General features: G+C 44.2%; 3 protein-coding genes across 4 annotated transcripts; 2 read left to right on the plus strand and 1 right to left on the minus strand.

Annotated features, from left to right (window-relative positions):
- Window positions 1-2847: 2847 nt before the first annotated feature.
- On the plus strand, window positions 2848-14343 carry dnajb5 (DnaJ heat shock protein family (Hsp40) member B5). Of its 2 annotated transcripts, none has more exons than XM_070965315.1 (4): window positions 2848-3082; window positions 4458-4735; window positions 5527-6182; window positions 12177-14343. In XM_070965315.1, the coding sequence occupies exons 2-4, from the start codon at window positions 4525-4527 to the stop codon at window positions 12408-12410; spliced, it is 1101 nt and encodes a 366-aa protein (XP_070821416.1). In that variant the 5' UTR covers window positions 2848-3082; window positions 4458-4524; the 3' UTR covers window positions 12411-14343. The 2 variants fall into 2 exon arrangements, with proteins under 2 accessions (XP_070821416.1, XP_070821415.1); XM_070965314.1 differs by lacking the exon at window positions 2848-3082 and adding an exon at window positions 3545-3639.
- A 1809-nt stretch (window positions 14344-16152) lies between these two features.
- akr1a1a (aldo-keto reductase family 1, member A1a (aldehyde reductase)) lies at window positions 16153-18394 on the plus strand. The gene is made up of 8 exons (XM_070964652.1): window positions 16153-16233; window positions 16335-16454; window positions 16847-16998; window positions 17082-17277; window positions 17401-17450; window positions 17567-17716; window positions 17850-18009; window positions 18329-18394. The coding sequence occupies exons 1-8, from the start codon at window positions 16153-16155 to the stop codon at window positions 18392-18394; spliced, it is 975 nt and encodes a 324-aa protein (XP_070820753.1).
- Window positions 18395-19108: 714 nt separating this feature from the next.
- On the minus strand, window positions 19109-27468 carry vcp (valosin containing protein). Its single transcript, XM_070964558.1, has 17 exons — window positions 27333-27468; window positions 25485-25596; window positions 25168-25340; window positions 24939-25081; window positions 24683-24813; window positions 24466-24597; window positions 23803-23905; window positions 23156-23289; window positions 22813-22948; window positions 21987-22099; window positions 21312-21476; window positions 21104-21226; window positions 20790-21002; window positions 20349-20657; window positions 20087-20242; window positions 19813-19967; window positions 19109-19660 (listed from the first exon to the last, which is right to left on the minus strand). The coding sequence occupies exons 1-17, from the start codon at window positions 27347-27349 to the stop codon at window positions 19555-19557; spliced, it is 2421 nt and encodes an 806-aa protein (XP_070820659.1). The 5' UTR covers window positions 27350-27468; the 3' UTR covers window positions 19109-19554.
- Window positions 27469-27579: the final 111 nt, after the last annotated feature.

The raw sequence follows: 27579 nt of genomic DNA on the forward strand, positions 1-27579 counted from the left end.
AACAACTGAACAACCTCTCTGCCCCTGCAGTCTCTCTGCTAATAGAGGATGTAGATGGCGGGGGGGGCATCTCGCCTCAAATCACCTACTGAGTAGGACGCTGCTTTATGAGTCGAGCTGAAAAGAACCGCTAAAAGAGACAAAATGATCCTGACAGCAATACAGAATACAGTGTGCAATCTGCGTTCCCCTCGCATAACGCTGCAGATGGTCAAAGTGAAATTAAAGCTTCCTTGTTTAAGAAGCCTGTTATGACAAGCGTGCAGTTTGATTGGCGTCCGCATCCTGTTGTTCTTTGCATCAGTGTGAAGGTACAATACATGTCCACGAGTGAAAGAAGCTTTTTACAAAGGCTGCTCAGGAGGGGGGTGTCTGTAAATCGAGCTGTGTTTCTTTGTGCACACGCACATCCAGTATCCTCATTTGACACCAGCACGTCTGTCTGGGAGAAAACCTCTCTTCAGGCAACGGTGGTCTCTATGGTTACAGGAAGGGTAGAAGTGAGAGAGGAGGTGGAAAGGACGGGCTGTTCTGAGTCTGTGAGAGAGGAGGTGGGAGATGCTTCTAGACGCTCATCGCCGCCTGCTCCTCACACTTAAACATGGCCTCCTATGAATTCTGCGAACCCTCATCTTTTCTCATCTTTTTGCTCTCAGGCTTTGGCCTCAGCAAATATCTGTCCCCATTTCCACTCTCTCTCTCTCTCTCTCTCTCACACACACACACACACACACACACACACACACACACACACACACACACACACACACATCCTAGCAGACACATCACTGTCTGGCAGATTCCAGTGTCACCATGGAAACCCAGCATCAGGGCAGGAGTGGTTGTTCCTCGACTGTTTCAGTGCACACTCAGCATCAGAGCAGCACGTGGATCAGCTCCCTTCGGTCATCACCGGCAATTAGGATGCAGGCATGAAACAAACCCGGTGTGCACTCGCAGAAATGTGATTTTATCTTGTGAAGTGGGGAAAGGATCTCTGACAGTAAGAGCAGATCGTTGGACAACACGTCCCCTGGACACAGACAGATGTCAGATCCCATTCTGAGCTAATGTTTCTGCCAGCGCATTCCAGTTGATTTCAACACGCTCCAGCAGCCGCCACAGGCCGAGCAGAGCACGACACCCCGCTGCTGACCAGTTGCTCTTCTGGGACAGCTGCACCGGCCTGAAGACCCTCCCTGCTGCCACAACCCACACGCTCAGCTGGACACGCAGGAATGTCTCTGCGTCGCCCTCCCCTGCGCAGTGACTTCCATACGTGCTTCCATTGTTTTGAATCTTCAGCGTGAGCACATGCAGATGAGAGTACATGCATGTGTGTCAGACAGACTCCTCCAGTGAGAACACCCACTTTTCTCGCACCTCCTCGCCAGCCCGGTGGGGAGCGATGACTCAAGCTTAAATGAGTCCCTTTTTCTCTCTTTCTATCATTGGCCCAGCAGAGCAGGAGCACTTCGCCCCACTGAGTGTACCTTTGCCTGCACTCAACGGTAAAATCATCAATAATGACTCAGACCTCCGCTGGTGGTGTAATATAAGGGATTGTAGAGAGTTGGGTAGGTTGCTTGTTGATCTGCTCAGGATTTAAAACAGAGGTGGAGACTGAGAGGAATGTTTAGCCTTCAGGATGTACTGTGTGTTTAGCTGCAAATCTCTGTACGGTGAAGGACAAATATAAACCTCCACTGAGAGGACTTTTGTTTAAAGTTAATGTTGGTTTATACCTGGATTATGGGACTGATGATTCTGGGGTTACTATTGAAAACATAGTTAGGTTGAGGTCTAGTATTAAAGTCAGATTAGGGGCAGAGGAAGTGCTGGATTACCAACCAGTCAAAGCAGGCAAGAGCCCAGATTTATTTTGGGGGAATCTTTAAATGTCGAGTTAGGAAAAGGGTTAATGTTGGAGTTGATTTTAAGGTTCAGTGTTGGGGAAGTGGGATGCTTTAAGGAAGAATATCTTGCAGCATCCCTGGGTTTGATCTTGGGGTACTGTTGGAATTTAGATTTAAATCAAGGTCAAGACATTAAACTAAGGTCTGTGCTGAGGGCAGGGTGGGTTATTTTGGGTGTAAGTTTGGAGTTAAGGAGAGGGTTGAAGGTGGGGTTAATTTTAGGATTTGGTGTTGGGGAAGTAGGATGTGACTGAATAAATCTTCAGTCTTTACAAAGATAGATCAGAAAAGCGTGTGTGTGCAGTCATCACATGACTCAGCACTGTTTATACCAACTCAATCCAGGCACGACTACAGATCACGCACACATACACAGTTTTTATCAGGTGATTGTTATTCTGTCAGTTATAAGAACTCCATCTTTCTCTCTCTCTCTGTCTCTCTCTCTCTCTCCAAATATGACTCTGTTTCTCCACACAGTGAACCAGCCTCTGACATGCCTGCTCAGACTGGAGGATCTTGGTCAGTTTATAATTAAAATCTTTACGTTAAATGTCCCTATATCCTAAATTCAGTGGTTTTGATCATGTATAAACAATGGTACTACAGCGTAGAAACACTCTCTTATACAAGCAAAAGTACTGCATTCCAATTTGTTTGTTGGGTAAAACTGCTAGCATGAAAATATACTTAAAAGTACCAAAAGGAAAAGTGCTCATGATGCACAATGGTCCATTTCAGGATCATTTATATTATATCTGATTGATTGTAATTGATCTCAATCTGTAACACTGCATCGAAATCTATAGGTTGATAATGTTTTGTATTAATCACTTGAATCGGCAATGTAACGAGTAACTAAAGCTGAATGTAATGGAGTAAAAAAGTATTTGCCTCCAAAATGTAGTGGAGTATAAGTAGAAAGTAGCGTAAAATGGAAATACTCCGGTGAAGTGCAAGTACTTGAGCAGAGCAGCCTCCTGGAGTAGATGTACTTACTTTCCACCGCTGCCTAAATGTGACTCGGTGTGAGCGTGTTTGTGAGCAGACCTTGAACAAAGAGTCCTGCCGGCTGCTGGTCCAGAGGGCTGGGCTCGCTCTCCGGACTGCAAAACGGGTCTTTAGACACGGACAGGAGCCGGATCGGACTCAAGACAGCGGGCTCGGTAAGCAAACAAATCTTCTTAAACGCGTTTTGAGGCGACAGCTGTGGGCTGTAGTGTTGCAGATTTGAACACCGCAGAGGTCGGACCAGGGAAGATCAGGATCGCGGATGGGGACTTACATTTAGCAAGCGTTTAGGGGATAGAGATATTTGTAAGCTCGCGTCACAGATCGTTTCAAATAAGTTTATTGAGCGTGATTTTAAACAGCTTATGACAATCACCGACTGACCCGCAGGATAAACTTTTTGGAGCAGCTTTTCTCTCCACATCCCATCAGCGGTGGTTTCGGTCCTTCGGAGCGACACCAGCTGGAGTTCTGGGTTTAGGTTTACTGCCTGCACCGTCACTTGTCCGAGGTTTTCCGGCGAAACGTCAGATGCACCTCAGCGTTTGGTCACCGGTTATTTCAGAGCCTGTGATCCTGCGTCCTGACGTCAATTTATAAGGACCCAGCAGCGCCGGGGCGGCAGGCAGATAACAAGGGCTGAGGGGAAGACGGAGAGGGGGGAGCCGGACCATGCTGGTGTGATATTCCTCTTAAATTGCCGATTATTCTGGTAGGATTTTCTTCATCTCCTTTTCTGTTCCTTATCCTCATTTTCGCTTTTCCACGACCTCGTCTCTTTGAACCTGGCTTTCTGCCACTGATATTTCATTTTCATTGTAAGGGCTAATATGGAAAATGTGTCCGGGTTTATATATAATCCAATTGTTGGTGCGAATTATGGTACAAATTGTTGGTTTAAATTGTCGGGCTTTAGGATTTGGGGCTCTGTGAAGGAGCCGACCGGCATCTCTTTGTCTGCTGCAGCACATAAGCAGTGTATCATAACGGTATAAATGGATTCAGGCTTTTTCGTCCACTTTTGTGCTCTCTTGGTCAAACAGAGGATCGCTGCGCCCTGCTCAGAGGCACTGCAGTGTCTCTGTGAGGGGGTTTCTGCTGTCTGACAGGTCTGTGTGTCTCTACCCAGCTGGTTTAACACCAGTAGGATCAGCCATAGTGAAATCTATTTATACAGCACAAAATCACTGCATTTCAAAATGAGTGCATTTGAAGTAAATGAGTCCAGGTATTGTCTTTCACCTGGCGGGCTCAGCTGATGAGGAGAAGCCCTTTGATGAAGTGGATGAAGGGGATTCCTCTGTACTCTACCTGACTCCACATCAGCTCAGGAACCACATCCCCATAGCAACAGTTAGTAAAACCAGTACTCTGTGTTCCCTTTTCCATTTATCACCGAACAGGCTTCACAGTGAAACACTGAAAGGGAGCACTCTGCACCTCTGCCAGGACATATATAGTCTGGTGCTCTGGTCAGCATCCGCCAGGAAGGAGTATTATAAGACTAACAGTATCCCTGTATCTCACCAGTGACTGTCCAAGGCCGGAGCTTAAGAGGGGGGCTCGCAATCCAGAGAGTGTATGCGTGTGTGCAGCTATGGGGAAGGACTACTACAAGACCCTGGGCATCCCCAAGGGCTCCAACGAGGAGGAGATCAAGAAGGCCTACCGGCGCATGGCGCTGCGCTTCCACCCCGACAAGAACAAGGACGCCAACGCTGAGGAGAAGTTCAAGGAGATCGCAGAGGCCTATGAGGTACTCAGCGACCCCAAGAAGAGGGTCGTGTATGATCAGCTAGGAGAGGAAGGTGAGCAGGAGGGGCGGGGGGCTGAGTTTGATGCTGTCTGTCCGTGTCTGTGTAGGATTGAGTGAAAGCGGTCAGAGAGTGCAGGCCGAGCAGGCTTCGGCGCTCCGTCAGTGAGGCCCTGTTAAACCGGCGTTATGATGTATTAAGCTGTTATTGAAATAGCTCAGGAACAGACTCAGCATCTAATATCACAGCGGAGGACTTTGGTGGGCTTCAGCCACTGAAGTAATAATCCTGTGTCTCTTCCATGCTGTCTGTTTGTGTTTATGTGCAGGAATGTGTTAGTGACTGTCTATTATCTTTAGTGTCAACAACACTTATCAGCTCTAATACCTTATAGTCTACCTCTACCTAGCTGCTAGTGTGGCATGTGTGTGAATGTGTGTGCCTCTGTCTGCGTGTGTGTGCGCTAGCTGACAGACAGATGGCTTAAGATCATTACGTGGTTGAGATATGAATAGCAGCGGCTGCTGGAGTTTTCATTTGTGGGTGTGTTGTGCGTGTGTGTCTGTTGAGAAGCTGTGTGTGTGTTTGTGTGAGTGTGTTGGATGGAGTGACCTGGTATTTTATGAGTTCCTCCACCACCAGCGCTGTTGGAAGATCAGTGATGCTGTGGGATATTTCCCGCCCACGTGGGCTCCACTCTCCTCTCTGCTGTTACCCACATGCGGTCTCTTCTGAACAGGGTTCTGGAATCTGAGTTCATGTTAATGTGTGTTTTACAGGTGGTGGGTGTTCGAGTGTGCATGTGCATCTGATGTCTCACGTTCTTCTCTTTTTTTCTCTTTTAGGTTTGAAGACAGGAGGCAGCAGCTCTTCGGGGGCTCCTGGCAGCTCAACATACCACTACACCTTCCACGGAGACCCCCATGCCACCTTTGCCTCCTTCTTTGGTGGCTCCAACCCCTTCGACATGTTTTTTGGCTCCAACCGCAGCCACAACCGTGCCAACGGTTTCTCTTTCCACAATGACCACGAGACGGAGCAGGACATGGACGTGGATGACGATGACCCCTTCGCTCATTTTGGGAGACAGTTCGGCTTTCCAGGGGGGATGAACAACGGCTTCCCGGCGGAGGGCCGCAGGAGGAGAGGGGTGCCGTCAGAGCGCCTGGGGACCGGGCGAAAGCACCAGGACCCTCCGGTGGTCCACGAGCTGAAGGTCTCGCTGGAGGAAATCTTCCACGGCTGCACCAAACGCATGAAGATCACCCGCCGCAGGTTGAACCCAGATGGGCGGAGCATGAGGACAGAGGACAAGATCCTCAACATTATCATCAAGAAGGGCTGGAAGGAGGGAACCAAGATCACCTTCCCAAAGGAGGGGGACGAGACGCCTGAGAACATTCCTGCAGACATAGCCTTTGTGCTTAAAGACAAAGGACATGTCCACTTCAAGAGAGACGGTTCCAATATCATTTTCAACTGCAAGATCAGTCTAAAAGAGGTGCGTCCGTCCCTTTTCATCTAACCTCTCTTGCTTCTTTCTTGCTATCTGCTTTTTCTTCAGTCCTCTATTTTTGTCACACGTGTGTGTAACGATGAGTAGATGATGCCGCTGAGGTTGGGAGTTTGATTCCCGGTGGAGTAAACCGGGCAGAAACATAATGCATGCATGGAGCTGCCAAGTTTTGGATGAATATCCAAAAATGGCACTTTTTTTTTTGCGTTCTTGTCACTCAAACTGGACAAACAGTGGGAGAGGTGGAGAGGTGTGACTGTAATTTAAGGGTAGGATTATGTCCCATGAAGGAGCTCGTCTAGAACATATTGAGGGGTGTGTGTGTGTGTGTGTGTGTGTGTGTGTGTGTGTGTGTGTGTGTGTGTGTGTGTGTGTGTGTGTGTGTGTTTTGCTGGAGGGCAGGATCAGTGAACAGCAGAGTCGCTGTCACTGCAGTGAGAGAAGCAGTGGGAATGTGGTGTCCTTGTGTGACCGGCATAGAGCCATTGCTCTCACTTGTTCTGCACGGCTGTATGAACAGATTATAAACACAAATGCAACCAGACCCACATAAATCTACACACAGGCATAAATACGCATTGAAGTGAACACACTCTTGCATCTTCAAGCATATTTGCAAACACGCTCAGATAAAGATGGATTGTAGTGTGACAGATTTGAAAATCCAGACTGCTATTATTGTGACTGGCAGGACATTTAATTAGCCGCTCCTACGAGGCCAACGGGTCCAGCTCCGCTCTGCTCTCTTTCTGTGAATTACACCAGCTTTAGTGTTTCTAAAAGCGCCGCCGCGCACTGGCCAGCACTCCCCATCGCCAGCTTAATGGCAGGTGTTCTCAAAGAGTTAAAAATGTCAGGGGAGTTGTTTTTACTCCAGTCAAGCCAATTTAGAAGTTTAGTTTTCCTCTAAAAGCGGCACTGACTTTCACACATCTCTACGGAAGTTAATTCATCTGGAAACAACTGTGAGGACAGCCTTGTTAATGAGAGCACATTAGAGTTTGTTAAGTTGCATTAATCAGGGGATGGTACTTGATCAACCTGCACAATGATTAAGTTTGCACTGCAGAACTCCCACAGCCAAGTCCTCTGCTTTAACAGCAGCCAGATAAGAGACTTAAGTCTGATGCTGCTAAAGACGGGAAGGGGGGAGAGAAGGAGAGATATGGAAGAAGGTGGGGGGGGGGTATCCGGGGAATATTAGGGAAGTGGGTCAGATGATTCAGTATCCAAAGCAAATAAGAGCTCATATTCCTCCACTCTGCTCTGCCTCCCTGAAGATGTGATGCTGCAGTGAAAACACAGCGCCAGCTACATGCTACACACCAGACCACCTGCCACAGATGATATGGCTAATGCCAATGCAACGCGCCAGCAGATAATATAATCCAGCCCACAAGATGATTGTTTGCATTGGCAAATGAACTCTGCAAGAGCTCGCTCTGGAGTGCAAAAACAGAAGAGGAAGGCTAAAACTGAACAATATCTGGAAATGCATTTCTTAAGCAGATATAGGTATTTTGTCATACTTTGACTTCTGTATGATTGCCCTGCTACTTGTAAGCTCAATTGTGTTTACTGCCTGAAGCTTGCCCCCGTGAGTAGCTGCATTTAGTGCCACCAAGCACTCGTTTGACCGAGCTATAAACTCCTGGGAGACACTGCTGGAGGCAACTTCCTGCCCTGCAATGTCTTAACTGTGACAGCAGTCAGAAGCAGTTAGAGAACTTAGCACGAACTTGACACGTTTATTTCCCTGAAACCGACCTGTGCCTGGATCTATAGGCCGGCTCTTCCTGACGTTAATGATGCCTCTGCAGTGTGATGGTATCGTCTGTGGCAGTGCATTTCTAGCTGCTGTCACCCCTGCATTTAGTGCAGCAGAAAAGCACACGTCCGGACACACATAAGTGCTAACTGTAGCTGTTGGGCTCTAAAGACAAAGTGGACAGCTCTGTACAGCTCCACCTCTGGTATGATTTAGAATGGCAAAAGCACTGTTTATCCATGATTATAAACGAAACTGCATCACTGGGAGTAAGACAGCATGTGAATTTTCTCAGCAGCTACTGTGGTTCAGTCCTGTCAGTTCAATTAAATACAGCAATAGCGACCAGTATTGACCACCCACAGCCTTATGAGGACACTTTGGGTTGTGAGGACACTTTAAAACTGGTCCTTTCAGTAAAACAGCTGCTCAACTGAAGGATTAAGCATCTAACAGATGGTTTATGTTAGCATAAGGGCCCAGGGAATTCATGTAAATTAGGATTGTCACAATTGGCTAAAAATGACGTTTGATTAATCCTTCTCAACCACCAAAAATAGGTTTGAACCTTGTTTCAGCTTGACCTACATTTCATTTTCCATCAGGGAAGGGGCGTTGTGTGCGTAGTTTCCAGCTGATGCTGGTTCATATGTCTTGTAAGATTTCAATGCTCTGCACAACTGGGAGAAAATTCAGTCAAATATGATCTGTTTATAGACCCAGTTTCCCCATTTTTTTGTCTCCATATGACTTATGGAAACAATTTTTTGATAAATTGGTCCAGGATTAAGCGAGAGTACTGTAGCCATCAGCCACGAAATGAGCTGCAAGGTAATCCCTCATTTGTTTGCGCGCCATCAAAGTACGTCCACCTTAAGTGTTTCTTTTTGCCTCTGACAGGCTCACATTATCGAAGTGTCTGGAAAGGATCCCTACAGAGATAAACCTCTTTGTTACAGAGCAAAATCCTTTTTGTTTGAACAGAAACAGCTGTTATATCGCTGTCACTAAAGCTACCAGACTCCATTTACAGAAACAGCAATTTTATCATCGTTAAACACGCTTCATTCAAACTTGACAAAAACAAAATAACACTCACCAAAATCGTCTTGGTTCATGTTTCCACTGTTACAATAATCAACAAATATTTTGGTCAAAAAAACCTTTAATTCACTGAATCGGGGGATGAGCGAGGGCAGACAGCGGAGAAGCAGCGGAGGAATATTTTCACATCTACCCATGAATTATTTTCACTGGACATTATGACTGGGCAGAAGATGATGAGAAGATGCTGGACTTCAACAGCTTTTCCAGTTTAAATAATGGTAATTACTGGATGTCATGCAGTGCATTCACTGCAGCCGCTTTTGCTTCTTTTCACAATCGAACGTCTGAATCTTTTCAGATTCGATTACATATCCGACTTCTGAATATTCGCTGACAGCTCGAATTTAAGCCCACAGAGCATTTTTAGAAATACAGCAAAATCAAAGTGTGTGTGTGTGTTTGTGTCTGTAGAGCTATGTTGTCTGAGCTGAGGCTTATGCAATCAGTGGGCGCTCAGATCAGCAAGCAGTGTGTCTCGGGCATGGCAACCTGTCTCTGTCTGTGTGTAAGACTTGTGTTAGTGAATGGAGTGGTGCATAACAGGAGGATGAGCGCTAGTCTCCATCACAGTCATGGGCTAAATCACCTCCTAATGTATGTAGCGGGTAAGAGGAGGCTGATGTCATGGCTGGAAAAGTCTGTCTGTCCTCTGAAGCAGCTGCTCTGCTTGACTGAACTTCAACTGTCCACATGTCCATCAACCCACCAGACGAGACAAGAAAATCCTCTGGCAGTCTTAATACAACATTGGCCGCATGATGACACGAACCAAGTGTTAGAGGTTAAGCATGTGTGACCAAAATCACTGTTACATCACGATAGGTTGATTGCTTTGAGATGACTGGTGTCAAGAGTTTGTATGTTTTGGGAAAACAAACGCCAACAGTTACAGCCCTGTGTGTAAAGGTTATACTTGTACACTGTCTGTTCATTGTAGAATTGGTTTTAGTGCAGATTTATAGCCCTGCCAGCAGTGTGGTACTCGGACAGCAATGTCAGTCAGTTGGTTGTTCTGTTGATTGGTTCAAAGCTTTGGTTCAGCCTGAAATACAAGCCCGAATCCAAAAAAAGAAAAAGCTGGGAGACTGTGTAGGATGTGAATAAAAACAGATTGCAATCAGTTTCCTCTCCATAAATATTCAATTGAATACGGTACAGAGCCAAGATATTTAATGTTCAAACTGATAAACTTTACTGGTTTTAGAATTCTACACTAATCCTGAATCTGATGCCAGAAATGCCAGCAGACGACGCCAAGCCGCCGTCTGCATGTGTTCCAACAGCATGGCTTCATAGTAAGAGTGCAGGTACCAGACTGGCCTGTCTGCAGTCCAGACTAGTCTCCCATTGGAAATGTGTGGTGCATCATGAAGCGCAAAATATGACGACGGAGGCGGCAGACTGTTGAGCAACTGAAGTTGTATAAGAATGGAAAAGAATTTCACTTTCTCAACTTTCAGCAATTAGTGTCCTCAGTTCCCAAACGCTTAGTGTCTGAAAGAAGAGGTGATGTAACACGGTGGCAAACAGTTGTCCCAACTTTTTTGGAACTTCAAATTCAGAATGAGTGCGTTTTTACCAAAAACAGTTAATCAGTTTGAACATTTTTTATTTTGTCTTTGGACTGAATTTAGATGGAAAAGGCAGATCATTGCACTCTGGTCTTATTTCCGTTTTTACAGTATCCCAACTGTATGTCAACAGCTTATTGATGGATTTTCATGACATTTTATATAGTTTTGTTTTTAAATGTTAGCATGGTAGCGCTTTCACTCAGTGTAAGGCATGTTAGCATGGTGACATTAGCATTTAGCTCAAAGCTCCGCTGCGCTTATGTACAGCCTCACAGAGCCACTACTGAATTATTGAAAAGTGCTGGACAAAGTCAAGGTAGTTACAGTATATCACTGTTATTTTTTGACTGCTTTTGGAGTCATTTTTGCCCTTATTAGAGAATACAGCAAAAAACTAAACATAAATAAGGGGAAAAGGCGGGAAACACCTCAAAACCGGTAACAGCAATGGTCCCTTTGAACAACCTTTAAATTACCTTTTTACATCTTCTTTCATCCCTGGGTACATTTCTGGGTATAAAGTCTTCAAGACGCCGTTCTATTTTTCTGTCTTTCTTGCTTTCTTGACCTAAACCCTTTCAATCCAAGTCAATTATAGGTCATCCACACTGGCTCTCCACCTCCTTTCTCCACATCTTCATGGCATTTATTTACTGACCTTATTTTGTGTAGTAAGCCATTTTGTAACAGTTGCTTAGAAATGCAGTATTTAAGAAAACTTTTTTTTTTATTCATAAGGAAGTTCATTCACAGAGTCGTGGATTTAAATAGTTATTTTTATTCAGTGCAAATCTGGCGAGTGATGCTCACTGGAAAGCCTGTGAAGTCGTGATAACCACAGGTCTCCATGTTTAGTTTAGTGCTCTCTACGCTCTGACTGGATTCATCAGGCATTGTGATAAGGAGGTGAGGCTTACTGTGTGTGTGTGTGTGTGTGTGTGTGTGTGTGTGTGTGTGTGTGTGTGTGTGTGTGTGTGTGTGTGTGTGTGTGTGTGTGTGTGTGTGTGTGTGTGTGTGTTCTCTCCCCTCGTCCTGCCAGCCCATCTGACAAGCCCTCCAACTATTTACGAGCTCAGCCGATTCCTGCCTCACTTCATTAGCCCCAGCTATGAGACTGATGCTAAAATTAGTCCCCTGTGCAATGTGTAGCCCTTCCAACTCTGACACACACATACACACCATTTCCACCTCCACACACACACAGACACAAGGACCAGAAAACTTTTCCACTGCCAAGTCATGTTTTCCTAATGTTCCTCATCCAAATGCTGTTCTGTAGACCCCACAGTGCTGTAGTCGATATAAAATGGTCTGCCAGGAAGGCCTACTTTCTTTCTCACACACACACACAATGAACACACACAGAAAGCACGAGGAAGTTTGACTTGCTAGGATGACGTACTGAGGGATGATAAACTAAAGTTTTTAGTTAATGGAAAGATTAAGTCATGGAGATATTCATGGCTTTGGCATTTCATTGCGACTAAAGATATTAACCCTCTCAATCTGCTCTCATCCTTTGTCCTTCAGGCGTTGTGCGGCTGCACAGTTAGCATTCCCACGCTGGAAAACCGCATCATCTCGCTCCCCTGTCACGACATCATCAAGCCAGGGACGGTGAAGCGACTCAGAGGGGAAGGCCTGCCTTTCCCCAAGAACCCGTCACAGCGCGGTGACCTCATCGTGGAGTTTTCTGTCCGTTTTCCCGACAGGATCCCTCCTCAGTCCAGAGAGATTATCAGACAACACCTCCCCCAGTCGTAGGAAGATGCACCTTCAACCCCTCCGCCAACACACACTCCAGCCTAAATGGCCCAAATCCCAGAAAAGCGACCCTTACTACTCCTTTATCTCTCATATTTTGACCCTCAGTGTAGTTTCCCCTCGCACTTCCAGTCCCCATGCCCTGTGTTAATGCACACAGCGTTAAACAGACACTGTTGTTTGTAGGGACTTTGTAGTGGGAGGATGAGGGAAGAATTCCAAGATGAATGGCAGTATCAGGATGTAATTATTCGTTTGTTTTGTCTTTTGGCCCAGGCACACACACAAGCATCCGAGCGGTGGAGCGGTGTTGAGGACGGGCTCAGCACACTCGTGGCTTTTACTGGATCGTCTTTTCTTAACTCTGTTTTTTACGGATTTATCAGTGATTTTATATGCTGTCCAACTCTCTGATCCTCGTCTTTTTGTGATAGGATGAAGCGTGACATATTTTTTAAATGAAACATTTTTTTCCAGGATTTTCTTTTCCAAAGCGAGTTTCAAATAGAATTATTTATTTTTACCTTCAGTGTACCAGCAGCTTCAGTGTGTTCATTGCAAACCCCGGTTTTCACCTAACTCCCCCCCCCGTCGCCACCCGCTTTTCTCTGAATTTCCGTCTGATAGAGCATTGTGCTTGAAGTCTGCAGGCCGTTTGCTGTTTATTAAGATCTGTCTCCCCTAAAATCAGTTCTGATGCATGCACACTTAAAGTCCCGCATCACTTCAAACAATAATAGCATATCTCAGCTGCATTGGAAAGCCTGGGAATGACAATCAAATACTGTAACAGCAGTGTAAGCTTGGATAATACAATCTGCACATCATATGGGTGCTTTCCCTTCTGAGCTGTGTGGCTCCTCTGAACTGAGTAGCCTGGCTCACTATCTGAGGGACATTTAGGTGCCTTAGCCCAGTGTAATACCACATATGTGAACACACACACCCACACACACACACACACACACACAAACACACAGGTCACACTGTAATATATACAACCAGCCATGTTAAGTGCACAACAGATGATGCCCTGTGCTGTGTTAGACATTACCATTCTCCCAATGGTGGTGATCTTGGAAAAGCAGTAAGTAAGCAATGTGAAGTCGTTCACCATATTGTACTGTACGTAAGCAAGGACATTTTTAGGGAGAGATTTGATAAAAGACTGACGAACTTTGCCGATGTATCCCTGTAAAGTGCCGTACAAGCACAGGTTGGATTTCCCAGAGGAATGTGAGCGTTAAGTTTCTCTGAAGTGCATAGTAAATAGTTGAGATTTCTCTGGGAAACCCAGCTCTGTTGTGTATATTCTGCTTTCTCTTGTGCCATTTGAAGGCAACGTCTCGGTGCTACTGTGAGCAGTGCCAAAAATAGATCCCCCTGGGGTCTACTTTTTGGTTTCATGGAGTCCTCAGTTTGTGATTTGATAACTGCTTCTGTCCTCTTAACATCTGTACATTGAACTTTACATTTGTTTTTTCAGTAGAAAACCCTGTTTAGGAAACTGGGTTTGTACTATTGCAGCAGCTGTTTTCTGTCTCAGCTGCAGGGGGCTCTGAAAGCTCTCTTCAGCTCTTCCTACTGTAGTTTACAGAAATGATAAGACGTATGTGTGAGTATGGTTTTTGCAGACAGCTCTAGTAGGTCATATATATCATGTGTATGGGAAAATGTTTGAATGCACCATTGATAAATGCACTTTTATGTCATAAAAGATACTGAGAATGCCGAGATGAAGGTGGAGACTTGAATGACTTGTCTGGGTGAGTGAGTGAGCGTCCTGCCTCTCAGCCTCCGGGGGATGCTGGACTGTGGCTACGATCTGAATGCACATGTGCTGCTGCTGAAAGACTGTCACTGCTTATGTGCATTTGACAATATTTATGATCTTTTCAAAATGGCAACAAATAAACCAAATGTGTGAACTTCACAGTTTGTGTGGTTTGAGTTTCTCTTTCAAGAATTATCAGCTCAGTCTTTGGTGTGGTGTGCATCTCACATTTTCACTGTCTGAGTATGTTACATACGGTTTGTGATCATCATTATCATCTCAGTACCTCAGTTTAGTGGTTGAAAGTAACAAAATACTTTCATTCAAGTGCTATATTTAAGTACAATTTTTAGCTACTTATACTTTACCAGAGTATTTCCATTGTACGCTATTTTATTCTTCAACATTTCAGAGGGAAATTGTACTTTTTATGATGCTGCAGATACTTTTGAGATCAGGATTTTACATTAAAAAAAACATGACATGTTGAGAAAACACCATTAGATAATACAGATACCAGTTCCATCGTGGACAGATTTTCCCTCTAGACTCCTAACAAGGTTTCATATCTATTTGTGACCCAAAAAAGTCAGATGTAATTAGAGAAAAGTCCAAAAAATAAAAACAAAGTTGTGTAGCTCATCTCTTTTTTCTTCTTCCCTGCCCCATTAATCATCTCTCAGACCCTCAGATTCATCTTGTGACCACTGGGAGGGGACCAAACAACCCAACTGCAATTATAACTAGCTCCACCCAGACCAGCTATAACACTGTAAGGCTGCTTACACATGGATGCATCAGCATTAAATCTAATATATAATGAGATATATATGATAATACATCAACCACATGGGCAATTTTTCTTCTTTTATTTACTTCTTCTTTAAGTACATTTTGCTAATAATGATTTTGTACGTCTACATAAGTCAGATTTTAAATGCACTCCTTCCGCCACTGCTCATTCTCTGTGCAGAAATGAGGATCTAAGATGCTGAGTGAGGACACACCTGCATACAGGTGATCGGAAACCTGGATACTGTTATGATCAAACAACAGTACAAATAACCAGGTTTCTCACTTTCTAATTAAACGTTATATCCTGAATAAGACCAATAAGAGTCAAAACAAACAAATTAACTGATCTGCTATCAGAGGCAGCAAATAATTTTTGGAACCCTGTGTGATCAAACATTGGCCATATATGTTTAACTGTGTGCTACTTCAGTGAGTTCACTGGAGTTTGGACACGTTTCATCATTTTGAGTTACAGATAAACAAGGCAGACTTTGACCGCAGCCTGTTAAAATCCAGACTGACAGCTCAACCTGAGCCCATCTACAGAGCGATCCCAGGTAAGAAGAACAAAGAGAGTGAAAAATAACAAGATTTTAATTCACTTTGTCTTAAATTCGTCTTCATTTTGAGCCCGTGCTAGTCAGTTACACTCTGTCAGGGCAGGTGGTCTGAGTTAAGAGACCATGTGAAACAACTGCAGTGGTCAATGAGCTGTGTGTGCATCACATGGTAAGCACACAGCTGACAATTAGTGAACCATGGGAAGGCTCTGAGATGTGCTGCAGTAACACCACCCTGTGACTAATCCCATATCCCTGAATCAGCTATTTCGGGTAATAAGGCTGGGTTCACTGATGGTTTATATTTCCACTGAAACACTCTTCTCAGCTCAAGGGGTAAAGAAAAATCAAGTCTGCTTTCGAGGCAGAATTTTCATCTGCATGTATGATGTCTGCTGCTTTGTTAAAGGCTTTTGCACATGCACACTGTACATACACACACAGGCCCTGCTGCTGTGGTGCAGGAGTTAATGAATCGACACGTGTGAATCAGTAACAAAGTATTAGGACTTAGTCATGATGACTGTTTCCAGTTCCAAAGGAGTCTACACCTGAACACCCCACACACTTCTCTGTCACCATCTGTCCTCCGTCAGGTCTGCAGAGTTGAACCATGAGCACCTTCGTGACTCTCTCATCAGGGCAGAGGATGCCGGTGGTCGGACTCGGGACGTGGAAGAGCGCTTCAGGACAGGTAGAACTATAAACCCTTAGGCAGGCTTTGTTTGTTAAGACCAACTCCAGTTCTGGAAACTGTTAAATGATAAAAATGGTGTTTGGACTGCGTGTTCTCAGGTGAAGCAGGCGGTGCTGGCAGCTTTAGACTGTGGCTACAGACACATTGACTGTGCTGCTGCATACAGCAACGAGCAGGAGGTGGGAGAGGCTCTGGCTCTCAGGGTCGGACCCGGGAAGGTAACAAAGTGGTTCAGCCTGAATTAAACATTGATTTTGACAGTTCATTCTTGACCTTGGAAACAGCAGTCAATAAAACAACCTCCAATGAAGATCCGCTCACTCTTCATCAGCACATGGAGTTTGATCAGTGAACTGCAGAGGTTCTGCAACATCCACAGTTCGAGGAGACTCTCTGTTACATCTCTTTCCTTTATTTCCTCTCATTTCTACACTGGTGCCATCAAATAAAAGCAAAAAACAATGTTCAGAGACAGCATCAGTCAGATATTCTGTTTCTAAGACACACTTAATGTTTCGTTTGGAAACTGGAGTAAGGTTAGTGTTGTGTTTTGGATTAACAAAGGGGGTCAAGTCAGTGGTTTGCATACTCATTGTCCGTTCACCTCCAGGCTCTGCGTCGTGACGAGGTGTTTGTAACATCCAAACTGTGGAACACCAAACATGAGCCAGAGGATGTTGAGGATGCGTGCAGGACCAGTCTGGCCCACCTGGGTCTCTCCTATTTGGACCTGTATCTCATGCACTGGCCCATGGCGTTTCAGTGAGCAGCTGCACACAATGCACTGATTTCTGTCCCCCGGCGGTTGTCACTGTGTGAAATGAAGCAGCCTCTGTGTGTTTTAGGCGGGGGAAGGAGCTGATGCCTCGACGGGCCGATGGAAGTATTTGTTACTCTGACACACACTACAGAGACACTTGGACGGCCATGGAGAGCCTTGTGGACAAAGGTCTGGTCAAAGCTATAGGACTGTCCAACTTCAACGCCAGGCAGATTGATGACATCATCAGCATGGCCAGACACAAGCCCGTGGTGAACCAGGTATAATGTGGCTTTCTCATAGGCCAAAATAAATATACTTAACAAGGTTTTATGGGCAATAGTAATTGGTATTAAGAAATAAGCGTAAAAAATGTTTAAATTGTGCATCTCATTGTGCCACAGGTGGAATGTCATCCTTATTTGTCCCAAGCAGATCTCCTGACTCACTGTCGGTCAGTGTAATTGGCAGTTTAACACATTGTCAAAACCTTATTTATTTTCTTTGAGATCATTTCTATCAAATATTGTTCCCACTGTGTCAGTAACAGTGCATTTACCTCTGCATCAGGTCAGTGGCAGTGTGTGTGACAGCCTACAGTCCTCTGGGCAGCGGGGACAGACCCTGGGCCTCTCCGGATGAACCAAGTCTGCTACAGGATCCTCGCCTGGGAGCCATCGCCAAGCGATACCAGAAAACACCTGCCCAGGTTATACTCAGGTAAGACACAAAACCTTCCTCAAATACAGAGAAGCTTGCAGGTTCAGGCATGCAGTCAGTCAGGTGACACACAATCAGAGCCAAACCCTGACCTCTTTGACCACTGTTTAAATCTTTGGCGCCTTTTCGGCAGGTGGCACGTGCAAAGGGGTGTCGTGTGCATCCCTAAAAGCGTGACGCCCTCCAGGATCCAGCAGAACTTGCAGGTGTTTGACTTTCACCTGTCAGAAGAGGACATGAAGCTGATTGAATCCTTCCACCGCAACGAGCGCTTCATCATCCCGTCGGTGGAGGTGAGTCACTGATCCCATGACACCACAACGAATTAACAGAACATCCTTCCCAAGCAGAGCCCATGGAACAGCGGTGACTTCTGTTTATATGCGTACAGCAGCCATCTCAATCTAAAATTAACTGCTGTAGACTCACTGATGACACCACATGGCTGAACCATCAGCTGGTTTTAGATTTCCATGAATGCCTGCAGGGGATAATCTTTCTTGGAGAGCTGGACTTTATCAATTTGGGTCAAACATCCCAACTCATGTGGTTTTCTATATTGTAAACAAACACTCATACATCACTGATGTGTTCTTTCTTTCTCTTTTATAGAGGGATGGCAAGAGAGTGTGGAGAGATGCAGAACATCCACATTTCCCCTTCCATGATCCTTATTAAGTCTACACGCAGGGAGTGTAATATTGTGTTCTGCAGCATATGTGACGTAAAGGTGACGTCACATATGCTGCAGAACTCAAACTTTTAATTCAAATATAAGCCAAATTTATTTCTCTTTTTCCTTTAGGACGAATTGTTCCAATGTTTAGCTGATGTAATTTGTCAAGAAAATTGCTTAAAACATGTTTTTCCAGCCACATATTGACTGAGATGGCAGTGAATATGTGGCTGCCTTTACTTTTCTTTCACTGGCAGAGTGACACCGTGTGGTCAGTGAGAGAACTGCACGTCTGCTTAGTGTCAATAGATTTTTTTTTTTTTTTTTTTTTAAACTCACATGGTGCTTCTAAGTCTCAGAGTGATGACTCTTTCAAGGATAAATCACTGAATCACTGCAGCTGCACTGCTCTCACAGCTTAAACTTTCAATCATGCTGCTCTTCTGAACACAACAATGAATTATCCTTTTGACTCTTTCAGTATCAGGTACAATTAAATGCACAACTGTGGTGAAGTTTCTGTCCAACGTCATGTTTCTCTGGATTTCTTGCGTCTCTGCTGCGAAACTGTCAAAAAAAACCCACCCTTTAATATCCCTGAAATGCACTTCTATAAATGATACGAACATTAAGATTTCTGAACGATTCCGACTGACCTGAATCATACAGACTTTACATCAACCCTGTATCAATAAAGTTTCAGACACTGAGAACACTTCCATTTCGTGAGATTTTATTTTCAACAACATAACCTTGACAAATTCGTAATACATTATATGCTACTGTTTATTTAAAAAAAAAAAAGAGGAAGTCGTAAGCAATATGTTTTTTCTTTTCTTTCTTTTAGTCTAGCATAGAATCCCGTCACTAAAGCCATTCATGTTGGTTGTGATATACTGAGAATGAGGCCACTCAATAACACCCCCCACCCCCACCCCTCCCTCCCCAGTCTGCATCAGTCACTCACCTTCCAGTTCCAACATCCCCTTACCCCCACCCACATCAAAGCCAGGGCAAACCAAGCGGCTACATGCTTTCTCCGAGGGAAGTCATACAAAAAAAGGGAACACATGAAAGAAGCACAAAGTCCTAAAAATGTGGAATCTGGTGAGAATTTGTACAGGTGTGATCCCAGTACTGACCACTGTGGGGCAGTGTACATTTATCCATAAAGGTCATCGTCGTTGTCTTCATTGAACACTGGACCACTGCCAGTTCCTCCTGAGCCATGGCTTGGACCACTGCCGCCTGTAGCACTGGAGGGAAACCTGAAGGAGAAAGGAAAGGTTTTAACCATTTTTATAAAGGGATTATTATGGCAACTAGTGTTCATGGCAACTTTAGTACTTTGAGGTGTGAAGTAATAACTGGATCTTCTGTCATCAGTGATTCTAGGAAAACAAAAATGTCCGATATATACCTGAAGCTGCCGAAGCCACGGCTCTGCTGCAGTGTCTGAGCAAACATCTCATATTTGCGGATGTCGTTGTCACTGACGGAGCGACGAGCGAATCGCATTGCCTCTTCAAAGTGGTCCTTCCTGATTTCTGGCACAGGGTCATCCTCTTCCACCTCCTATGAAAAAAAGATGAGAACGAGAGTGTCGTTAACATGCAAAACGTGAAGCGGGGCAGAGGCGTGCAGATGCCATCCAGATGTGGAAAAGTAGACAAGAGGACAGAAACGGTGCTGACCATAGCCGATGGGTTGGTCTGCCTCTCCCTCTCTCTGCGGATCTCATTCTCAATGCTCTCTCTGATGGCCAGCTTACACGCCCGCTGGCAGATCTCTGTCAGATCTGCTCCAGAGAAGCCATTGGTCATCTTTGCCAGGAAGTCCAAGTCCACATCCTATCAACAAACAAATTACAAAATTAGAAATTCTCTCATTATCAGAATCGCTACAAGCTCCTACAAGCCTGCATAATAAATAAAAGGCGAGCATCGGCGAGATCACCTTGCTGATGGGGCTCTTGCGGAGGTTGGCTTTCAGGATGCTCATCCTGCTCTTCTCGTCAGGCAGGGGGATGTAGATGAGCTGATCCAGACGGCCAGGTCTCAGGATGGCGGGGTCGATGATGTCTGGTCTGTTTGTGGCTCCGATGATGAAGACGTTCTTCTTGCTGGACATTCCGTCCATCTCAGTCAGGATCTGGTTGATGACACGGTCGGCTGCTCCACCGCCATCTCCCACATTGCCGCCACGGGCCTTGGCTATGGAGTCCAGCTCATCGAAGAAGAGAACGCACGGGGCTGCTTGACGAGCCTGGAAACATCACGCGGACACACGAAAAAAGGTTTTAGAAAACAATGGAAAAACGTGTTCTGTACGGTGGAATTCGCTGTAAACGCTGAGGCATGAGCCATTCATCCACAGACACCCTAACAACACGTTTACCTTGTCAAAGATCTCTCTGACGTTGGCCTCAGATTCTCCAAACCACATGGTGAGCAGCTCAGGTCCTTTGATGGAGATGAAATTAGCCTGGCACTCGTTGGCGATAGCCTTGGCCAGCAGTGTCTTACCACAACCAGGGGGACCGTAGAACAGCACACCCTTAGATGGGGTCATGCCAAACTTGAGGAACTTGTCTGGGTGCTCCACTGGGTACTGAATTTAGAGAAAAGGAAAGCACAGTAAGAGACATTCTGATGTTGCAGTTGAGATACATCCATCTCAGACATGATCTTACTTCTAGAGGTGGTTCCTACCTGCACCAACTCCTGCAGCTCCCTCTTGACATCATCCAGACCTCCAATGTCCTCCCAGGTGATGTTGGGAACCTCAACAACTGTCTCCCTCAGTGCAGATGGGTTGCTCTGGCTCAGGGCCCACTGCAGGACAGCATTGAGCATTTAAGTGAAGGCTCAGAACATCACTATAAAGCCAACATACCAAAAACCGATTCAGAGTTCTTACCTTGAAGTCATCCATAGTGACAGCAAGGGAGTTCATTACTTCAGCATCAATGGTCTCATCCTCAAGGTCGATCAGGTCCATCTTCTTCCTGATGGCCTGCAGGGCAGCCTCAGAGCAGAGAGCAGCCAGATCTGCACCCACATGTCCATGGGTCTCATTGGCAACCTACATGAACGATACAAAGAGCACAATGATACTTTCCTGTCCATTATGCCACACAATACACCTTCATCAAGCATAACCATGAACACTGCTACTGCAGTGCAGTAACTCTGAATATGACAATGTGTGTTCCGTCAATGTTAGTTACCTACTGCATGTCCACATCATGCGGAGTAGCAACGGTCAAATTAAAAAAATAATAAGAACATTTAAAAAAAAAAAAAAAAAAAACACTGGATGCTACACAATCTGGCCCAGAGTGATCACAATCCTCAATGCAAGATATGAAGGAATGTAAACTAAGAGCACCTGATTTATTGGTGTAAGAGCCATTCTACATTAAATACAATTCTGTCAGATTCCATATAACAATAGAGAATTAAATGCAAATTCCTGTGTAGTTTCACTTGGAAGTTACAGGCAATAATAATAATAATCACATGACTGTACCTCTCCCCAGCGAAGAGGTGTGTTGTGTGGTGTCACCTGACGGCAAAACTATTGTGTACACACCTGTTCCAAGTCAACATCGTCAGCCAGTTTCATGTTCTTGGTGTGAATCTGGAGAATCTCCAGTCTGCCAGTGGCATCAGGGATGCCGATGTCCACCTCCCTATCAAAACGCCCTGGAGGTGGTGGAGGTTCAAACACACACTCGTTAGCGCCAATGAAACAGACACATCAATACAATTCAAGAGCACAGCCTGGCTCACCACCGTCTCTGCAATGGGCTGACAGCAGAAGTAACGTTTCAAAATCCTAGATATGAGTTACAAAAGTAAGCGTCTACATTTTACAAAGCCTCGCTATTTGATGATTAAGCAAGTTCCAATTCTAAATCCTTTGTCGAGGCAGTCAGAAAACTTCCCCTCAGCTAACCTCAAGGCCTTTAAATCTGCACAGCGTTGTGAGAAAGTGAACCACCGGTGACCTCAAACTAAACAGCAGCCAGCAGTTTTAATAGGACAACATGCTTTAGAGAGCCACACATACACACACACACAGAGCAGCTTTAGGTTATACAAAGTAAGACAGTAACTTTGGGTCTATTGTAGTGACATTATTTTACTACAGAACAACACACCTGCTAATCTGACTCAATCCAATATTTAAGAAGGACTAATATCAGAGGGAGACACGTGATAAAAACATCACTAATAAAAGATGAGTAACCAATGGAAACAATAACAAAATAAGACCTGAGTTATAAAAGACACACTTTTCTTTAATGATGTGAGTGCATCGCTGGTTTTACATTTAACTGCTATAACATTTGCTGCTTTATACAAATACATGCACGAGATGCTTCTTGTAGTTACAGCTGAAACAGATAACTTACCAAATCTCCTGAGGGCTGGGTCAATGCTGTTGGGTCTGTTGGTGGCAGCCATGACGATGACATGAGCTCTCTGTTTCAGGCCGTCCATAAGAGTCAGCAGCTGAGAAACGATGCGCCTCTCCACCTCTCCATGAGTCTGAAAAAAAAACCAACATGCATTATTGCTATACACTTTTTAAACTTTTAAAAGAAAAGAAATGATACATATATAGATTACATTATCTGTGAAAGTCCAAAGTTTGCCACAGTCTGGAAACAGTCATTTTTCATCTCATCTCAAATTCTAAATAGACACTGTCAAGTTATTCAGCTGTGCATTTAGTTTTCCTCTCTTCCCGCTCACCTTCTCTCTCTTAGGAGCGATTGCATCGAGCTCATCGATAAAGATGATGGCAGGAGCATTCTTCTCTGCTTCCTCGAAGGCCTTTCTCAGGTTACTCTCGCTCTCTCCTGCCAGCTTACTCATGATCTCAGGACCTAAAATGGAGGGCCAACATTTTGTTTTCAGAGGAAAGCACAGCATCGACTATAATCAATTAATGCACAGATGACAAGATAAGCCTCGTCCCATCTAAAACACTCAGTATATCACATCTGAGAATCCAAAGTATACAGTACATGCACGGCAATGTGGACGCTTACTCTATAAGACACCTCTACTATCTTAAAGGCAACTTTTACAAAGATCATGTTTCACTCCCTGCAGCTCGACAATTATATGACTTCTTTTATAAAGTGCTGTTAATTTCAGATGATTCTGCAGAGATGTGTGTTTAAAGAAAGAAAAAATCTAAAATGATGCAGAAATTGTATTTTGTCCTTCATAGAGCATCCAAGAAACCGCTGATAAGACTCATATTTATTCTGAATAGTTAAAAAACATAACCATCAGCAACTACAAGGCACTGCCGTCAAGGACAGAATTATCAGAAAACAGCCCCAACCAGGGATAAATGTGTATGGAAGATAAATAAAGATGGGCGTTCACACCATTAATCAGGAAGAAGAAAGCTCCAGTTTCATTGGCTACAGCTCTGGCAATCAAGGTCTTTCCAGTTCCAGGAGGTCCATACAGCAGGATTCCACGTGGGGGCTGAAAAAGGGGGAAAAAAAAAACAAAAACATTCTTATAATTATATATATATATTTTTATGGGAACTAAATGGAAAAACACAAGCATTTTTAAATAAGGGCAGCCTTAATATCTCTACAGGTCAAACCTGTCGCCTTAATGACGGCACTGCTATACATACTCAAGTCAGTCAAACAAAATGAAGACCAGCAGACACTGATCCATGTCATGAGGTAGCACGTTTGCTTCTTGCTATATTAAACACTTGAAATGTACTGTACATCAGACATACTAAATGTGGTGGAACAGCACCATGGGTGTAGAAGACTCGTAAAGTGACTCAACAGTGTCAGTCACGCCACAATATCTGGCTAAAACTAGTCAATATTTGCCACTGGTCATTCCTGCATAAGTACAACCGCTGAAAATTGAGGATGGGCACATTTTATTTCACAGAAATTCAACTTTGAATGAGAGGACTATTCTCTCCATTTCCAAGTAATATTTGCTCACTTGAAATTCTACACTGAAAGCCAAACATGTTTGATTGCTCCTCCGTGCAGATTAAAAGGGTGGCTTACCTTGACTCCTATGGCCTTGAACAGTGCAGGGTGTCTAAGAGGCAGCTCCACCATCTCTTTGATCTGAGCTAACTGCTTCCTCACTCCTCCAATGTCATCATAGCCCACCTCATTCAGGGACTCTTCCTCATCCTGCAAACACAAGGTGTTGAAATTTCAATGTGGTTTATTTTTGGTAAATGTTAACCCATGAACTGCATGTGTACCTGATACCCACCTCTCTCCTGATTGGCTCTCCTTCACAGTGGATGACTGTATCAGGAGCAACGATGCAGTAGGGAGAGGGATCTGTCTCAACCACTTTGAACTCCACGGCACGCATGCCTCCTCTGACCAAGAAAATATCACCTTCACAAGGTAAAAAAATGGTAATGTTACTTTATCAGAGCTGCATGTTATGCTCGACACTGAAACAGATTTGATCAACAAGGCAAAACAAAACATTAAGCCTAACGATGGAAGATTGTACTTACCTTTGCGGATTGGCCTGTAAGCCTCCAGAAAGTATGGCTTCAGGTAGACCTCGAACAGGTTGCCAGTAATTCCTTCTACTGTGTCATCTATTGGGAGGACGTGGATCCTCTTTCCGTACTTCACATCAGGACATGGCTGAATGCTGAAGGAGATATCAGACTTAACGCCATTTCTTTACTTTTTTAAGGGCTGAGAAAGAATTGAAGACAAGTGCGTGCTTTTCCCCACCTGATAACGTCACCCAGTCGGACCCGCAAATTGTTGCGGACGACCCTGTTCATGCGAACCTTTTCATCGGAACAGGTGTCGTCAGACAGGACGATGCACACAGTCTCCCTCCTCTTCTTTCCTTTCATCAGCACTGTGTCTCCACGGAAGAGCTGCAGCTCATCCATCTTGGTCTGAAAAAAATATTTTGTACATTTGTGTTATTAATATTAAAATGAAAAATAATACCCAAACATCTAATCTGTTATGACAGATAACAGATTTGAGAATTTGTAGAAACATCAGGCATGCATAAAAAAAACCTTGTGAAAGTCTACCTGAGAGAGAGACACCACGCTGTTGTCCTCATTGATGGATTCATCAACGATCAGTCTGTTGGGTCTGTTCTTCTGTTTCAGAATTGCAGTGGCTAGATCATCATTTTTGGATCTATGATGAGAGACAGATAAAAAAGATGTTGGTCGAACATAATGCTACTTATTGTGCACTTTCAATGTCTCACACAGGTCCTATAATGATCAAGTTGCTCAAATTAGTAAGCAATTGATCAACAGAAAAATCTGTTTAGGAAACCATTAACATCTCATTATTCCACTTTAAATTAGTATCAGATTTGGTAACTCCATTAAATCTGCATGTTAGACCACGTAGCTAAGGTGCTTTGAGACACTGAAACTTCTCAGTTTCTAGTTTGGTTTCTCTGGTATATCAACAGAGATTTGGAAAACACCCTTTTATTAACTCCTTACCCTCAATAAATTATTGGAATTATTTTAAACCAAAGATTAAATAGTGTTTAAAGAGAGATGAGGCATACTGAATACTCAGGCATAAATACTTTTACTACTGGTCGTTTGTGTTTTGTATAGCTAGCTGTGGAACCTATTTTACTGTATTTGTTGTGCACCTTTTTTATATGAGCACATCCAGGAATAATAATGGAAAATTACCTTATACTACACACGATATGAGGCATTAGACAATCCTGGAATCGAAGTGAATATAAGTTCCTATATAATTAGAATATTTACATATACATACATTATAACTGTGACTAAAAATAGCAATGCGAACAGGTCGTTGACATAATTCGCCAATCAGTGACTAAACATCACCTACGGATAAGAAGTACAGTCACGAGTGTACTGAAAATACCACCAAAAACCAAGCAGTTGTTAACGTTACGATTCAAATTGCCATAAGTTTCCAGAAAACTCTAAACGGTTTTGTAGTTTCTCTTTCATGTTGTTAGCATGCTACTGCTAGCTTTTTAGCTAAGTGACTGGCGAGCAAGCGAGCCCAGATGACACAGCAAAAGAATTAGAAAAAAAACTTTGTTAGCTAGCTAGGTTCCTCCACGGAAAGACTACGTTACAACTTAATCGCGACTTTAAATACATTAAGATTGGCTACCAACGCAAGAATGACCTACAAAGTAATCAGATGATGGACTGTGTTATTTCCCGACTGTTTGGCTAACTGCATAATAGAGCCCAAGTAAATTGTCGATCGTTTAGAATGAATAGCCTAACCCCGTTAGCCTGTTAGCTTTGGTGCACTGTGTAGAGGCTATAGACAGCTCGCCATGTAGTTAGCCGCCTGGATGGCTAACGTTAGCCAGCGTTTTTTTTCGTTAACCGATACCCCATTACCTATGTCTAAACCTTTCTCTGATTAGATTTGAATCTATACAATCTACATTTTGAAGCCAATTCTAACAACAACCGGTGGATGGGCCACCTTGTCGGTGAGATGGTGGATGGCTTTGGCCTTGACACTGTTGCTAAGCTAACGTTAGCGTTCACAGACGACAGCAATGACTACGCTTTGTCAAGTCGCTGTCACACAGCTGTCTAACTCCATACCGGTAACTGGCCAAAGACAACCCTGTAGATGACAAAAGTCTAACATCTGCCAACAGTTCGTCGGGATAATACCCTACTGTCAGTGGATTTTCAATGTTATGTTATCTAACCAACGGCAAAAGTGCGGAGGCTGAAGTAACTGACCCCATTAGCTCCCCTGCTAGCAAACCTGGTAATGTATTAGCAATTGAGCTAACTTTAATAAACTACCGTATTCTGATCTGACGCTAGCCATTTAAAAAGCATAGCCATTGTTCAGAAAAACGCATTTTAATCGGAGTGAATGATATTTGTACTTACTCCCCTCCCGAGGCCATGGTCGTCCACCTGGATTACTATTAATAAATAAACAAATTCTAGCTAAATGTTTAAGAGGCTTAACCGGTTCACGTTCCTCAACGTTCTCTGAGATTTCACACGAAAGAGCAACGGTTCCGTGCTCTTCTTTACTGTTATACCATGAGCAGGATGCATCCGTAACTGTGATTGGCTGGGGGCTGGCCGTCAATTTCGGTAACCAATGAGAGAATCTGGAGTCTGACGTCAA

The sequence above is a fragment of the Chaetodon trifascialis genome, chromosome 6, assembly GCF_039877785.1.
Source record: "Chaetodon trifascialis isolate fChaTrf1 chromosome 6, fChaTrf1.hap1, whole genome shotgun sequence".
Taxonomy (NCBI): domain Eukaryota; kingdom Metazoa; phylum Chordata; class Actinopteri; order Chaetodontiformes; family Chaetodontidae; genus Chaetodon; species Chaetodon trifascialis.